Genomic DNA, 18,066 nt, shown 5'->3' on the forward strand with positions numbered 1-18,066 from the left:
AGGGGAGTGGTCAGGGGAGCAAAACCGGCTAGCAGTGTAGAAGCCCCTTTTCAAAACAATGGCCAAATACTTGACTCTGCTTCAGCCCTTTTTTATCACTCCAGCCATGTAAAGAGAGCATAATGTTGTTTTAAATTGCTAGCTGAGGATTCCCTTGGCATATAGGGGATTCTGTTGTTATCTTGATTAAGGTATAGAAATTGAAGAAATGTTAATTTTCATTTTTCTACACTTTGATTACATTTGGGTTTTTTTTTTCACAGGTGTGCTGTCGAAACTTGGTAGAAAAGATGAAAATCCTTATGCACCAGTAAATCTTCTGGCTGATTTTGCTGGTGGAGGTGTAATGTGTGCAATGGGTATAATTATGGCCCTCTATGAACGTACAAAATCTGGCAAAGGGCAAGTAATCGATGCAAGTATGGTAAGTCTTTGGTTTTGAAATGTATGTATTTACTTTTTGTTTTTAAACTCTGACTCTATAGAAGGGAAAAATGATGAAGTTGTTAGTAAGGCATAGCACTAGGAGTTAGGGAAATGTCCCTAATGTCCCTAATCTTTATTCCTTCCCCCTTAGGCAAACATCTTATCACACCTTGGCTTTGTCTACCCTTGTCATGACATGAGCATTGGGAGCGGTTTTCCCCTGGGCTCTTTGCAAATCACCTCCATGAGGGGAATAGCTAACAGAGCTGAGAGCCCAATGCTGTAGCCTTGTTGACACTGACGTTTTACATCACTGTAACTTGCTGTACTTGGATGTGTGATTTTATTTTTTCACACCACTGAGCTATATAGTGCCAATGTAGACTTAGCTCTTGCCTCTGTCCTAACTACTGTACTTTATACCACAGAAAATGGACCACAGTCTTACCTCTGCCCCGCCATGATTGCTAGAGTCTGACACTCCCTTTAACAAACTACCTCTCAATGCAATTATTTGAAGCTGTATGAGGTGGTAGTTGGATGAGTTGGAAGAAAGTATGCAACAAGAAAACGTTGTGCATCACGTACCCAAAATGATTTATAATGGCAAAAAATGACCTTTAATCCTGAAAATTACTTTTGAAAACAACCTGCTTGCTGCACCAGATTGATCAAAATTTTATCTATCTGCCAATTTTGGTTTAGATAGACAATCTCTTTTGAAAAAATATCTTAAAAAAAAAGTCAGAATGTCTTGGATGAATTTAAACAAATCAGTGTCAGACACTTTATATTAAGAATTATGAGAACAAATCAAATCCGTGTAGAAAATTCAGAGGACTTAGAAATGAATACTGAAATTTGTCTCTGAAAGAAGAGAAAAACAAACAAAAATGTGTGCCACACTTTAAACCCTTGTAGAAGCCATGGAGCCTTAATTGTCCCTCCATAATAGTGTTTTAAAATAAATTTTTGCTTCTTTTGAAGGAACAAAATACAATTTTCTTTAAAAATATTTTAATACAATAGGAAGAGTCATTTTGATGTTTAAAAATTTGAATTTAAAAAAGTAATTAATTAACTAATTAGAAATTAATTCTCCATTAAGAGTACTTTTCTAATCATTTTACAAGAAAACGGGTATTTTAATCTACACAGGCCAATAGAGGGACTTGCATTGCCTTCAGTGAACTTTGGATCTCTGTTTGATGAACTTGGAAAGTCTTTAGTAGGCGCGACACTAATTACAAATATCTTGTATTTGGGAATATTGTCTTATCTTCACTATCTGTACTTTTATTCCTTTACAAAAAATTTTGATTTTCAAGTAGGGATGTGAATGGTTATCTGGTAATCATCATCCTTACTGGGTGATTCTTACTGGTTACAGTTAACCAACGAGGGCGGGAGCTGCCCGGCCCGTGGTGGGCCCGGCCTGGTCCACTGCAGGCAGGGGTACTGCAACCTGGCACGAGCTGCCCCCATTCATGGCAGAGGCACCGCTGCTCCAGCCCACCTCCATCAGCCCACATTTAATCGGTTAACCAGTTAAACCTAATGTTTATCTGATTAACTAAATAATTGGATTTTACATCCCAAGTTCCAAGGAGAGCATTTAAAATTCACTGATGTCCTGATAATGTCTCCAGCTAGTTGGGAACGAAATGTTAAAAAACAACAACAAAAAAAGCCTTGAACCCTTCCTCACTCCCAAGTTTTATTTTATTGGAATATTAACAGTGTAGCTTAATTACAACACTTCACTTCTTAATGATGAACTGTGATTTCTATCAGATGTGCTTGTTCAGTGTCACCAAATGTACTTTAATCTGGTATTTCATTATGTTCCATTCCCTTGAACAGACATAGCATAGGAAAGTGATGATGGAAAACATATACTCATCATCAGTAGCAAAGACAGTTAAATAATAAGTCGAGACAGATGAGTCTGGTTCCACTTCCAACTCTGACTCATGGAAATATTTTTTAAGCCTAATACCACAACCTACCAATATTTGAACTGTTCTTTCATTTTAACCTATTTTGGTTTAACAGGCACAATACTTACGTTATTATACAGGCATCTGCATCACATTATGAATTCCTTCAAGTAGTGGAATTTTCTTAAGGAGAAAAGGAGGAAGTAGTTTTTTAACCTTCTCTCATGTTCCTATAATGACTGTTGTACCATTTCATAGTCTTCCATAGATTACTTTGCCCTGTGTCATGACTACACCAAAAGGAGGACTTGTTCTCAACTTCCTGCCAAGCAACCTTTTTCAAAAGTGTAGTTAATAATTTTCACACCATTCTCTATAGATGGTTGGATTGAGAATACCTGGGATTTGAAGTTATGTTTTTAAACACATACTCTCTAGCAAATGTTTTAAAATAATGCCCATCAAACTGCTGATCATTATCAGGGATTCTATGCTTGGACAATATGGATATCATGCACATTAATACATCTATCTATCTATGGTCTAGATGGTACTGGGTCCTGGCATGAGGGCAGGGGACTGGACTCAATGACCTCTCGAGGTCCCTTCCAGTTCTAGTGTTCTATGATTCTATGTTTTGATGTACTAGTATCTAATGTAACAACCACTGGTTAATGAGAGTTATCCAAAATCAAAACATAGTCTTTAGCTATATATGTAAATAAATCCATACTAACTTTAAACCATGCCCTTAGCTGTTCATTGTTTTATAAACCTCGGTTCTTTTTTTAGTTTAGCTTGATTTTTCTGGCATGTTTAATACATTGAAAGTGTTTTTTCTATGTCATTGTTCATCTGTAGCCAATACATTATCTCTTTGGCTCTGAGTTTACATTTCTCCATGTCCCTGTGTCCTTCATGTATTCTTGTGAGTGTGTCAGCTTGTTTTATCTTCTGTTTTCTGGAAACAGTAAGACAGACAGTTCTGCTTCGAATTGGAAATATGGACTTGGAACTCTGTGGTAATAGCTTTTAATTACCTCTGTGAAGTCTCATCATTGTGGCCTCAGAAAATTCATTCCACTTCCTTTCTGAGACAAGAAAATTTTTCCTTTATATTTGGTTAGCGTACACTCTGACTCATTCCACCTCTCTTTCTAGTACAGTTTATCAAATGCTCTGGACAATGTGTCCATTACCACCATGTATTTTCCTGGTGTGTAGACAATTGTTCAATCATACAGTTGGAGCTGGAAAAATAGTTGTCATATTGTTGACAGAGTGTCCATTCACCCCTTCTTTGCAATTGAGTCAGAGACTTATGGTCTGTTTCTGCAGCACTTGGTCTTCTATGCAATGGCTCTTAGGGAGCAGCCTGCTTGCCCCACTCCTTGCACTGCCGTCTCTGATACAGCATGGGACAGCAGGTAGAAGCCACCTGCCCTCCCTCCGCCCCCCATGTATAACTGTGGAAACGCTTAAATTTCCAACTGTTACAGAAATACTTACACATTTGAACATCCCTATTTTATGTAGAGATTGCTGGTTTGTGAAGCCAAATTAAGTATAAATATGCCAATAAAATTAACCATTCCTATGAACCAGTGAACTTTATCTTTATTTTCTGGGTGTGGTATATTTGTTAGAGCTTGTGTTCTCCTAGGATCAATAAAGATAACTAATTTAGGAGAAAAGTTGAGTCTCTGAGTCTGAATTTACATTTTTTTTAATTTGCTTAGCTGCGGACCTATTGCTCTAGCTCTGTCCAGTATTTTTTCTAACCTGTAATTATGTTGTGCTAATATGGAGGATGTCAAGGCTATTCCCCACTCTGGCACAATGAATGCAGAAATGGGAGCCCACAAAATCACCCCAAAACCTGATCTCTACAGGCTTTGGTACAAAAAACTTCCCCCAAATCCTGATACCTGGACTTTGGGAAATAAAAAAAATCCACTACCACCACCCAAGTATTACAAGAAAAACCAGGGAAGAGGTTACTTAGGAAACCTCAGCCCTAAAGTAAAACCAGGACACAAAAATTAACCAATACCGGTTAAAATAAAAAAGAAAGAACTTTTATCATCAAAACAATACCCCAGTTACAAGCATAGTTGGAATGGCTGTGTGGTAAGAGCCACCAATTAATATACTCATGGAGGATTCCACCATGGGCCAAAACTTAAAAGAGAGGAGAAACCATTTCTTAACAGCACAGACATCAGATCCAAAGTCCCAAACCAGAAAACAATACAACCTGACAGATTTATCTAGACTTTACCATACTTACACATTATGAGTATAATGAAGAGTCTTTTTCTTGGAGAGAGACATGTCTTCCGTCTTCCTCCGTATCTAGAGAGCAAACTGGCTCAGAGACAAAGGAGAGAAAAGTTACAAATTCCTTTGTCTCAGTTTGAAATCCCTACCTGCATTTCTATTGGCTGTCCGCTACCTGGCTAGGTACAGGGGCCATAGTTAAGCGCTTTGTCCCCAGGCTGCTGGCCATCCGTCATGGCCACGGCAGACGATAATGTCATTGATATAGAACGTAAGAATGACCAGACTGAGTCTGAGCAAAGGTCCATCTATCCTATTATTGTCTTTCAACAATGGCCAATGTCAGGTGCTCCAGAGGAAATAAATGGAACAGATAATCATTAAGTGATCCACCCCTTTTCGCCCATTCTCAGCCCTGACAAAACAGGGACTAGGGATATATCTGCCCATCTTGGCTAATAGTATTTCTGGGAGGCATTCTGCTCCAAAAAATAAATAGTTCTACAAAATTTTGCATATTTCATTTGTCAAAATAATGCAGTATGACTGCATCAGTTTCACTTACTTTGGTAATTTATTTAAACTACCATAAATAAAAAAAATCACAATAACTATTGAGGACTTCCTAGACACATGAAAGTTAAATACAAATACTTGGTAACCAGGATCCTGTGTTCCAGTTATAATCCTGGTTTAAAAACCTCTGTACAACCTTTTTAATTTTAAATGCCAGCAGTCTGGTTCCATTTTGGGTTAGGTGGAGCCTGTACTTCTTGAATAGGTTCCCCCTTCTCAAAATATTCCCTAATTCTCAATAAATCTGAACCCCCTCCTCCCAGCATAGTCATCTCATTCACACACTGAGCTCCTGCATTTCTGCCTATCTGGTACTGTGTGTGGAACTGGAAGCGTTTCATAGAAACATTCCATGGACTTCAATCTTTTAACTAGCAGCCTAAATTTGGCCACCAGGTCCTCTCTATGTCCTTCCCTATGTCATTGGTACCTATATGTAACATAACTACTGGCTCCTCTCCAGCACTACACACAAAACTATCTAGATGTCTCAAGAGATCCAGAACCTTTGAACTAAGGCAAGTTCCATGTGGTTCTCCCAGTCATCACAAACCCAACTATCTATGTTTCTAATGATACTAATACCAATCTTTTCCTAATGACTGGAGTTCCTTCCACCAGATTACACAGTTTTTGTGCTTTCAGTTTTCTCAAATATTTGCTGGATAGCTCCGTAAAAAGGTCTCAGGCAGATTTTAGACTAAAAGCAGCATCTTCCATATTGTGTAATAAAAGTACATAATTTGGAGATCTTCTCATGTGAGGGAATTTGCCAGAATCCACACCATGCGTTTAAGGTAGTAAAATATTTTGTACCACTCATAGCCCCAAATTGTCTTCCCTGATGGATTACTGAAAGTGTTCTCTTTTGATAAAGTTGTTATGTTTCCTTAGGATCCAGGCATACATAATATCAATATTCCATTCTTTTCCTCCATACTATTTGCAGATGAGTGCACATATTTTGTAGGCTCTTCGAATTACATCATTTGCTACTAAGTGGTCATGTTCTATTTGTTTCATGCTTAGGAGAATATTTCTAGGGTCTTGTATAAGAGGTTTTGTTCTGCCAGTTAAATTCTATATTCAGTTGCTAATTTTTTCTATGCCCTCAGAAACATCCTGATACTGTTCCTCTGTCTCTTATCTCTTCTACCATGAGCACTCTTTGAAGCAGCCCAACAGCTTGTCATGTCTTTAAATCTGCTAAAGTTGCTTTATTTCTTTTAATTATCACAAAGTGAATTAATTCTTTTTGATCTTTTGCTTTTGTATCTAGTACACATGTACTTCTAGTAGGAAGGAGTTGTCTATTATAACCTTTCAGTTTAACCTGCTAGTTACTTTGTTCCCTGTTTTTTTTCTTTAAATGTATAACACTAAAATATGGGGGGGGGGAACCCATTTATCTGAGCACCAGTGTCTAATTGGTAGGTTATTTAAAGTTACATCAGTCTCTAAAGAAATTATCCATTCAACTGCTCCTTCCTCATCAGATACAGTTCCTAGATAGAACTCTTCTATGCTTCAGTTTGTCCTCTCTTCTTAGATTTGACATCAGCATTTATGCTTTGCTCCCTCTTCTGAAATTGTTGATCCTGATTGCACACTTACAGGACTCAATAATGCCCAGCTTTTGATAAATGCTGTAATTTTTGTAAGAAATACAGTTATTTTACTGTATTTGTGTCCACATCTTGTGCAAACCTTGAAACTCCTCCTTTCAAATTATTGCTTTACTGTACTTTTTTTCATGCTTCTCTTTGTTTTTTGCTCTGTACCAAGTTATTGTTTGCCAGTTTTTTTTCTCTTGTTCTACTCATAGTAGCAGTGGCCAGTTTTCCTTCATTTTTTTTATTCTGTTCAGAGTGGCACCAGCTGCCTCACACCGTCTTATTGCTTTTTCTAAAGTGAGAGATCTTCCTATGGTCATTTCTGATTCTAATTACAGTCTCAACCCTTGTAGCGGAATCTGTTAATTCATAGTTGTAGGTTTGGCTCATTAGCTTCCGCTCTGTTAGAAATTCTTCAAAGGACTTTCTTTCCTTTTGTCTTTTAAGGTGAAATATACCTTTCAAATGTTACCCTCTTTTATGTATTTTAAAATTTCTGCAAAGTTGTGTCATAACTTACTGTCTTGGCCTGGTCTAATGCATACTTTCAACTCCTTTGCCTCAAGTCTTGAAGGCTATGTCTACACTGTGCATTGTTGCGCAAGAAGATATGCAAATGAGGCATGGCGATGAATATCGCCACGCCTCATTTGCATACCTACCGAGCTGCCATTTTTGCGGAAGGGGCTTTTGTGCAAGAAGGAGCTGTCTACACTGCTCCTTCTTGCGCAAAAAATCCCTCTTGTGCAGGAGCCGTTCTTCCTGAAAAAAAGTGGCAGAACAGCTCTTGCATAAGAGGGGGTTTTTGCGCAAGAAGGAGCAGCAGTGTAGAAACCTGCTTCTTGCGCAAAAGCCCCTTCTGCAAATATGGCGGCTCATTAGATATGCAAATGAGGCACAGCAGTATTCATCGCCACACTCCATTTGCATATCTTCTTGCACAACAATGTGCAGTGTAAATTTAGGCGCAGTGTTTAAGAAGATTGCTATATTCCACTTCCCCCCCCCCCATCCCACCAAAGTCAGGCCACAGGGCTACAGGAGAATCGTAGAAAGGAAATACATTAGCCCCAGATTAAACAGGCCCCTCTACTTAGGATAAACTAACAAAGGCTACTGCAGAACCAGCAGGAACTTGCCAGAATTAATCCTGACTAAAAAAAGGTTCCCACCCCAATCTAGACTCTTAGAAGTGGCTTTATCAGAACTAAAACGGAGTTACATAGGACAAAGGAGAGCTGTGCTCTCCTAGCGACATACCTTCAGACTGCTTGGATTCTTTCTAGCTCAATCCACTTCCCTCTAACATGTGCTCTGCTCTTAAAGCACAGTGCATACTTCCTAGAATGCCTCTGATACCTTTCTATTTTTCATATTTACATAAGCTTAATATGCTCAAAGCCAAACATATTTTTGGTTTTCTTTATGTAGTTGTGATAAGTGCTCCGAGCTCTGCACCCACATGTCAACATCCTCACCATCTCTGCTACACTGTAAGGTTCCTAAAGAGTGCTTGCAAGTGAGAAGCTGGAAGTGCCACAGATTAGAGAGAACTGTGGGGAATAGTCAGGTTAACACTAGAGGTGTAAAATTCTATTTAATTGTCTAATTGAATTTGATGTTTAACCATTTAACCGATTAAAGGGGGGTTATGGGATGTCTCTTTGGGCTAGAGCAACCCCCCTTCCACCCACAGCAGCTGGACTGGAGTGCCCTCCCCCCGCCATGGATAGGGGCTACTCCAGTCTGGCTGGAGCAGCCCTTGCCTGCTGTGGGTGAGGAGCTACTCCAGCCCTCGTTAAGGGTGATGTTAACGGGTTAACCTTTCACATCTCTAGTTAACATAGAAATCATTATGTGTACCTCTGTTTTCTGGGTACTGAGAACTAGAGAGTAGGGATGTTAAAATCATTAAGTAACCAACCATATAACCAGCGGAGGGCAACCAAAATGATTAGGGGTCTGGAGCATATGACCTACGAGGAGAGGCTGAGGGACTTGGGTCTGTTTAGTCTGCAGAAGCGAAGAGTAAGGGGGGACTTGATAGCAGCCTTCAGCTTCCTGAAGGGAGGTTTCAAAGGGGATGGAGAGAGGCTGTTCTCAGTAGTGACAGATGGCAGAACAAGGAGCAATGGTCTCAAGTTGTGGTGGGAGAGGTCCAGATTGGATATTAGGAAAAACTATTTTACTAGGAGGGTAGTGAAGCATTGGAATGGATTACCTAGGGAAGTAGTGGAGTCTCCATCCCTAGAGGTGTTTAAGTCTCGGCTTGACAAAACCCTGGCCGGGTTGATTTAGATGGGATTGGTCCTGCCTAGAGCGGAGGGCTGGACTTGACGACCTTCTGAGGTCTCTTCCAGTTCTGTGATTCTATGATAAGGGGATGGTTGGATGAAATAACATGATCTTGGTAACTAATTGACCATTCATTATAGGGAACTTTCTGGGTGTCTGGCTGGTGAGTCTTACCCACATGCTCAGGGTTTAGCTGATCGCCATATTTGGGGTCAGGAAGGAATTTTCCTCCAGGGTAGATTGGCAGAGGCCCTGGAGGTTTTTCGCCTTCCTCTGTAGCATTGGGCACAGATCACAGCTGAAGGACTCTCTGCATGTTGGGGCCTTCAAAGTATTTGAAGGCTTCAATATCTGAGACATAGGTGAGAGGATTATTCTAAGAGGGGTGGGCGAGATTCTGTGGCCTGCGCTGTGCAGGGGGTCAGACTAGATGATCATAATGGTCCCTTCTGACCTTAAAGTCTATGAGTCTATGAGAACTGTGTGCAGCAGCGTGGGGGAGAGCTGGTGCATGTGGGGAGCCTGTTTTTAAGCCAGCTCCTCCCGTGCACCGGCTCCTGGGTTCCGCCTGTTCCCCATCCCCGTGCCGTTGCTTCTGATAGAGTCAGCAGGGTGGGGGAGAGAAGCTTCTCCCTGGCTTTCAAGCTGGCTCCTCATGCATGCCGAGTGCCTGCATGTAACCATGAAGGTTAACCAGTGAGCCCAGGCTCATCGGTTAACTATGTAAGGTTACTCTTTCACATTCCTACTAGAGAGAGGCTTTTATCTTTTGACCTCCTTCATGTTTTCTGAAAGCAGTTTTATTTCAGCTAGTAAATTGCTGAGGCACTTACTGTGAAGTCACTTTACAACTCTTTTCTTTAATATTTGAACCTCTAGGAGCTTGGTAAAATAAGAAACTTTATCCATCCAATATATGAATGTGTCTTATACCAATCTGATATTATCAGTCAGGGCTCCTTATTATTGCTTTTAAACTTAGAAAACCTCACACACACCGCTTTAAAGGCAAGGTTGGTCTTATGAATGATATAATCCTTAAATCAATTACCGAATAAAAATATTACTATTAAAAATCCTAAGCACGTATAGCCTTTCTTGTAAGGTTATGAATACTTGCTTGTGTAGAATTGTCAGACATTGTACTAGTAACACTAATGTGTATGTTTTGTTTTTTTTAAATAAATCTTTTAAGGTAGAAGGAACGGCATATCTAAGTTCTTTCCTGTGGAAATCCCAGAATTTAGGCCTGTGGAATAGACTTCGTGGGGAGAACTTGCTGGACAGTGGAGCTCCTTTTTATGAGACCTACAAGACCTTAGATGGGAAATACATGGCAGTTGGGGCCATTGAGCCCCAATTCTATGAGCAGCTAATCAAGGGTAAGTAACTTCCCACAGTTGGTTCAGATCCGTCGAGCCTTTCCTTAGCCAGGTAGGGTTGAAAGAAATGAAGTCATTATTATTTAATTAATATCTCTGTTCTATGAAATCCATTGATTTTGGGGGAGGGAAGGTTGTACAGGCAAAATACCTTTTAAAACCAGCTTTAATAAACTACTTATTTTTGTAACATTTGAATGGGTAAGATTTGTTAAATGTATATGTTGAATTAAAAATTTTCTTCTGGAAATGTGCTACTGTGTTATTTTGTGACTGAACTACTGAACAATTTATTTGTAAACCACTATTTTCAAAGGGTTATAAGTCTGCTTTAAAAACTCACTATGGGTGGAAAGCAAGATTTTAGGCTAGACTGCAAATTAAAACATAGCTTTCTATTGTTCAAATAAATTAATTAAAACTATTTAAAAATGCTCTTGCAGTGTAGATAGTCAATAATAGTGTTTCACTTTTTAGGTAAAATTGGATTTTTAAAAACAAGTTGGCTATTGTATAGTAACTTTTACTGCAAAATTTCATAAAGCTGTGTAGTATCTGCTGTCAGATTGTCACACTAGTAATCTGTTTTGCAAATACTATATGCAGTTTTTCTAGTAATCCTTGATAAAGTAATAAGTAAAAAGATCATCAATCCCAGTCTTCACTAGACTTTCATCTTGAATTTAAAACCTGATATGCTCCTGGCTTCCCACACTTTGCCTCTACTCACAGTGGTTCCTTCTGTTGCAAGATACACCTTTCCGTTCTTTCCAGTCAAGATCGGGGTTCTTTTAGAATTGAATTTGTGTATCCTTTAAAAACATACTTGGGTAGATTTGGGCTTTATAGTCCCTTTCCAATATTCAAGTTATGAACTGTGTAAGAATCTCCTTTTAGTCTAAATTTCAGTTTTGTTTTGCAAGTAGAAGAAACACCAATATAGGGGGTGCATGAGGCAAATACCGAAATATTTGTTCCCAAGAGTATAATGAAGTTCTGCTGTGTTATGTAGTGCTAAACAATACTGCACCCTTTTTATTTTGAAATAATTGTTTTTGTTCATTGTTTTATTACAGCAAATATGTTCACTGTTATAAGGCTGTTTTTGAATAGAGTGTTAAGTGTAATTTATTTTATTGAGCTGGGATCCCAGTTGGAGAGTGTAACTGACAGTCTTTTAATGCAGGACAGTTCACATATTCATCTGATATAACAAACCCAAAATTTGTCACCATTGCTGCTGACCCTTCATAAGTTTCCCAGACTGCAATTGCAGCATCTCTTCCGTGTTCAGAAGAGGCACTTCTCTTGGGAAGTAGCTACGTAATACTGAGTGCCGCCTTATGAAATTCGCCCCCACCTCCCACCGATCTCCCCCGGCCAGCCACGCTCCCCCCAACCCCCTCCCAGCCAGCCGATTCTCTCCCACTTCTCCTCCCGATCTCCCCTGACCAGCACCGCTGCCCCCGTCCAGCCCTACTTCTGGCGGCTGGTTCTCCCACCCTCCTCCCGATCTCCCCCGTCCAACCCTTCCCCCCCCTCCTCCCGTCCAGCCTTACTTCTGCTGGCCGGTCCCTGCCCCTCTGCCCCAATCTCCCCCAACCAGCCCCTTTCCCCCCCCGACCAGCCGGCCGATTCTCCCCTGCTTCTCCTCCCGATTTCCCCTGGCCAGTCACCCTCCGTCCCTGCCCCCTGTCCAGCCCTGCTTCTGCTGGCCACCTGCCCGTCTCCCCTCCCCCCGATCTCAGCCAGACAGCCCCACTGCCCTCAACCCTGCTTCCCGGTGGCTGGTTTCCCCCACATACACCCCTCCTCCCAGCCCGCCCCACTCCCCTCCTGGCAGCCATGCTGAGGCCCGGTATTTTTTTCCCACGGCCCAGTACCGGCCTGCGGCCCATAGTTTGGCAAATCCTTCTTCATCAGATCAATAAAGGCCATATACGACAAGGAGTGGCCCAGGGGGTAGCACGGGCTGAGCACAGCCCTAGGCCAGCAAGTTGCGGGCTGGAGCCCCTGCTGAGCCAGGAGCAGCTGCACTGCTGCATTCAGGACCCCTGGCCCGGGGCGCAGTGGAGTGGGTTGGTCTGCGCCCCCCTGCCACCCACTAAGCGGGTGGCAGTCTCCCCCACGCCACTGCTGCAGGTGCGCTACCTGCCCAGCTCCTGAACTAGGAGGCTCTACAAATCTGTGTGTTTGTTTGCAGCCACGTCTTGCACCAGGGCCTGGCTGCCATTTGCTGCCCCACCTTGAGCTAGGGCTGGGCCTCCATTTTGATTAGCTGCCCTGCCCTGTACCAGAGCCTGGGCTCAGCTTATTGAATTTATCACCGCGCTCTGCATCAGGGCCTGGGTTCTGCTTAATGTGTTTGCCGCCCCGCCCTGCTCGAGGGCCTGGGCTTGCACCCTGTGTTTGTTGCCCCGCCCTGCTTGAGGGCCTGGGCCTATAGACTGTGTTTGTTGCTTGAGGACCTGGGCTTACCTACTGTGCTTTGGTGCCGGCCGGGAGTCAGGCTGGACTTTTTAAAGGGGCAGGACAAGAACTGTGAGCTGATAGACTTGCGTATATGATGAACTTCTTCCCCTGCGGCCCGGATCTGAAGCAAGGCTAGGCACGTGAACTATTGCCTCTCACCCCGACCTGAAGCAAGGCTGGTTGTAGACTCACTGACTTGGACTATTTTAAGGCATGGTAGTGCAGTGGGGGCGGACCGGCAGCCCACTGCAACAACCAACCAGCCCCCGGAAGGGGGGAAGCTTAGAGGCTGTTGTGGGCACTGCGCCATCTGAGCTAATTCCCAGGACCAGCTGTGGCAGTGAGTGTACCCCGCTACAGGCTGTAATTTCAATGCTGTTCTTGTCAAACCAGTCCTGATGGTAGCAGGAGGTAGCAAGGCTGATGGAATTCTCACAAGCCTCACGCATAGTTTATTTTAGAGATTTCCAGTCTTCTTTGACTCTTGTGCTGTCATTTCCAGGTGTGCATATGGTTAATTTTTCACCGAAGAGTGATTGGAAGTTCTCTTGGTGCACGGAGGCTTGTAGTCTTTGGATGTTGTACTGCCATCTGTGTGATTTGGATTGCTTTCTGTGTTTTGTTGCAACTCTGATGGCCATGACTGACCTCACAAGATGGTGGTCGGTGCAGCAATCATCAGCTCCTGTCATAACATGGGTGATTTGTGCACCTCTTAGATCCTGTGTTCTTACAATGACGTAGTTTAGAAGCTGCTACTCTTTTGAGTGGGGATGTTACCAAGTTATTTTGTACTTGTTGCTTTGTCTGAAGATTGTATTTGTGATCACATGGTTGTATTCTGCACATTTGCAGAGTAAAAGGATGCCACTGGATTTGGTCTTGTCCACTCCTTCCTTCCCGATGGTACTACTCCATTTGTTAGACTCCCGGCCAACTCTTACATAAGAGTCCCCCACCTATTTTTGTAATGGATGACGCATGCACTGATGATAGTGGCAAATAACTTATTGGCCGGTTGCATGCAGAGGGTCATACTCCTATGAAGAGTCTTACTGCTTTGAATTACTGATTTTATTCTCAGGATGTCAAAACTCTTTATTGATGTTCATCTCTCCCCATGAGGTAAATGTGTTTCTGATTTTGCAAATAGGGAATCTGCAGCCAGAGAGATGAGTGACATCTGGGACTAGAATTCAATTTTCTGACTCTCAGCTGATGCTTTAATTCCCAGACCAATTGTCTCCAACGTTTTTAACCACAAGATCACTCTTTCAGTTTAAGTTCAGTGTAAGAGCCACCTCAAATACCCTTGCTCCACTTCCCACTCCTTCTTCGAGGTCTTGCCCTTCCTCAACCCCTTCTTCTCCAAGGCCTCACCCTGCTCACTCTATCCACCTTTCTCCCCCATCCTCACTCACTTTGACCAGGCTGGGGTAGGGGGTTGCAGTGCAGGCTCTGATCTTGGGCCAAGGAGTTTGGAGTGTGGGAGGGGCTCAGGGCTTAGCCCAGAGTGGGGAATTGGGGTCCAGGAGGGGTTTCAGGGTTCAAGCTCTGGGAAGGAGTTTGGTTGCAGGGGGATTAGCATCTGGGACAGGAGGTTGGGTGTAGGAGGAGATTCAGGGCTGGGACAGGGGTTCAGGAAGTAGGCTCTGACTGGGCACCATTTAACTGAGACGGCTTCTGGGTGGTGTAGCAATGGGGATAAGGCAGGCGTACTCCTGTCCTGGCCTTGCACCACTCCAACTTATCGCGGGACTTTGTGCTAATGAAGTCCTGCCAACCAGCTCAGGGCTCCTTCTTGCTGTCCTTGGCTTCTGGTAGCTGCCCTGCCTAGGGTTTTGTATCTCCTTCAACTAGCTCCACACCGTCCACACTTACAGCGCCAGCAAGGAATTGAACTCCTTCTGGTCCTGCAATTGTTATCCTAAGCTGCCGTACCCTGATTGTGTCCCACAGAGCCAATCCAGGCAGCTGAGAGGACTTTCTCTAACTGCTCTTCTTTGAGGTGGGATGTGACAGGGCCATGGAGGTCTCTAAAAGGGCCTCAGCGGGTCCTATACCAAGTCTCCATTCTATGGCCTTTTTATAGGGCAATGGCACTGACTATTGGAACTATTTTCCACTGGTAGTGGTGAGTCCATCATCTCATTCTTGAGGGTAACAAAGACTCTGAGCTCAGCTCTTACTATTGTCCCAGCGCTCCCCATATCCTTAGACTGGTACTGTAGTTTGTTTATCGCAGTGATGCCAGTTGGACTCATTGTGGAGTGCTGCGGGAAACTGTCCTACAGAAGAAATAGGAGCCATCCCTTAAAACAGGGCGGGAAACCTTTTTTGGGACAGGGGCTGCTGACCCACAGAAAAATCAATTGGGGGCCATACACAAGTGAGAAGCAAACAAAAACCAAATAAATAAACAAAACTCCCCTAACTGACACAGCCCCCAACTGAGGAGAAAGACATTCCCCTCATTCCCCTTGCACATGAGAGCCTAGGAGGGCCCAGTTTGGTGGATTTTGTGTGCTCCAGCCCTGTGGTGGGGCAGCAAGGGGGCTGGAGTGCCAGCATGGGCTCCCCTATGCTGGGGGCAGGGCATGCATCCGTCTCCTAGACCTGAGGTTCTCCAACCCTGCCTTAAAACAATCTGAAGAGGACTATCTTCCTAGCTCTTTCAGGAAGATAAAAAGGACATCGCTATGTATATAAAATACTTAGCAATCTTCTGCAAGTGTTAGGAACACACCATGATTATGGAAAGGTCTCTTTTTTTTAACTGTAAAGGACCACATCACAAACAAAAAGTAAAGTTTTATGTTCTGCAGAAATTGATGGCTGTAGATGATCATGCTCATTAGGGAAAATTTTCTACTGGACATTAATAAAGTTTTCAAGCCTGGGTTATATTATAGACAGTGATACAATGTTTCAATTAAAGTAAAAACTTAAAAAACAACAAATAGTCTGGTAACACTTTAAAGACTAGCAAAACGTGTAGATGGTATCATGAGCTTTTGGGGATACAACCCACTTCTTCAGATGACTGGAGTGTTGGTAGTCCAGATCCAAGGATAAATAAGGGAAGAGGGTAGTGGAGGGAGAAGGGAAAAAAAATGAAGGGGAGGAAGAAAAAAAGACTGAGTAGGTAAGCTTCAGAGGGATAGCCGAATGAATCTGTAACAGGAAAAACTGAGTAGAGGCTGATAAGAACCTGGTTAGAATCTGGTGTTGGTCATCTTCCTTTCCAAGTGCTAACTTACAGTTCTTATCAGCCTTTTATAACTACAATACTTAGATTACAAGTTAATTTGTCTTTTGCTAAATGAGCTTCTCTTTGACACTTCATTTATGCTGAAAGTCTTCGCAATAAGATATGAAATGGGCAATGGTTTTGAAAGAAGAAAGAATTATTGTGACTGAGTAAAATTTGAATTATTTTTAACTGTTTAATAAAAACAATCCTCTGCCTTCCTATAAGGGCCCAAGGAGTTGTCCTTTCACTGTACCAGTAATTATTATAGCGTGCAGACTGCAATTATTGTTTGCTGAAGATAAGTTGGATGTATTGCTGCTTATGTTCATGAGTAATCATGATAATTGCATACACAAACTAAACAGGCACATGTGGGCATTACAGCACTCATCTGCTGACATTCCCGCCCACAAAGTCTATTTTCCAGGTAGAAAATGCTGAGTATCTTAGACTATGGGGTGGAGGAGGAGAAAAAATAATGTATAATCTTCTTTGAAAAATGTCCCTATGGGTGCTCCCCATCAGGTTGGTGTGCTGCCGCCAAGCCTTTGATTGAAGTCTTCAGAGTAGTGTCCCTGGAGCCACGCAAGCCTCTAGCTGCATGCTCCTATAGTGCAGGTATCACGCAAGTGCGAACCTTCCTTCCCTTCAGTTCCTTCTCTACTGCCTTCAGCCAGAGACGGAGCTTGGCAGTGTGCTTTATAATTATATTATAAGGATTCATCATAATACATTGCAAAAATCAAAACGTATTTTAACATATAGATACTCAGTTCTGTAAGAGCTAGCAGAGGAATTCAATTCTGTATCACCATAAAAAAGAAAGTCGGATGATAACGTGTATGTAATTCTGTTTCAACACATGAAATCCTATCAATTTGAAATAATGTTTTTTTATTAAGGCATTTAGCTTTGTGTGCTTAAATTCTATCATTTGTTTTGACTTAATGTAGTCAGTCTATCCTGAACAGAATTGCATCATTATCTGATTACACAGTTAGACTGAAAGATGATTGTGAGGAAGTGAAGAGAGGAGGGCCTGACATTACAGGGGTTAAAAAAATCCTTTTGGCCCAACTAGCCCTGCCCCACTTTATCTGTAGCTAGTGCCAGGCCTGAGGGGAGGATAAAAGGAAGGAGCCTGTCTCAGTTGCCTGCTGGCCAGCAAGGAGACAGGAGCGTGGTTCTGCTGTCTGCGGGACAGGAACCAAAGCCTGTCCACTTGGCCAGCCACAGGAGCCTCCAACCCCACCCTTGTTGGACAAAGCCTGCTAGAGCCCTAGCTAAAGGGAAGATCTGGACACTTGGGGCCACGCCCTGAACTCAGGGACTACACTTATAAAATGGGCTGGAGTTTTTAGGCCAGGGCAGCCAGTGGTAGGGGTCTGCACCACTGTTCTGCCAGCTAATTCTGGGACCTAAGCAATAGGCTACCCCGCTGCCAGGGTGACCTTGCCACAATGATGTTTAAAGGAAAATTAGCAGGACTTATCCTGAAGAAATACAACAGCACATACATCTTAGAATTTGGAATTACACACTTATTTTCCAATAACCATTGCAGACTTTAACTTTAAAAAAAAATCAAATCATAGCCTTTAAGTTTGAAAGCTTTTCATTTTCCAGTCTGGATTATTTGCGGTGCAGACAGAATCATAACAAAGAAAATTATGTCAGCAGGGAAACAATTATGTAATATAACATTCTTCAGTTTACCACAGAATGTCCAATTCCACCAGAACATAATCAAAATGTGAAATGTTTTCTATGTAGCATATCTGGTATAGAAATTAGGAACTGGTTTTGGTTTATTTGGTTATTTTAATCTA

The 18,066-nt window shown here is 42.3% G+C and overlaps 1 protein-coding gene across 1 annotated transcript in view; it reads left to right on the plus strand.

The window, feature by feature from the left end:
* Nucleotides 1-18,066, plus strand: part of AMACR (alpha-methylacyl-CoA racemase) — a 32,812-nt gene that overhangs the window by 6,732 nt on the left and 8,014 nt on the right. Inside the window, exons 3-4 of the mRNA XM_075932583.2 lie at nt 264-424; nt 10,326-10,512. Coding sequence (XP_075788698.1) covers nt 264-424; nt 10,326-10,512 — 348 coding nt within the window. The remainder of the gene's footprint in view (nt 1-263; nt 425-10,325; nt 10,513-18,066) is intronic.

This window comes from Pelodiscus sinensis, chromosome 6, assembly GCF_052426305.1.
Source record: "Pelodiscus sinensis isolate ZL-2025 chromosome 6, ASM5242630v1, whole genome shotgun sequence".
In the NCBI taxonomy this organism is placed as follows: Eukaryota; Metazoa; Chordata; order Testudines; family Trionychidae; genus Pelodiscus; species Pelodiscus sinensis.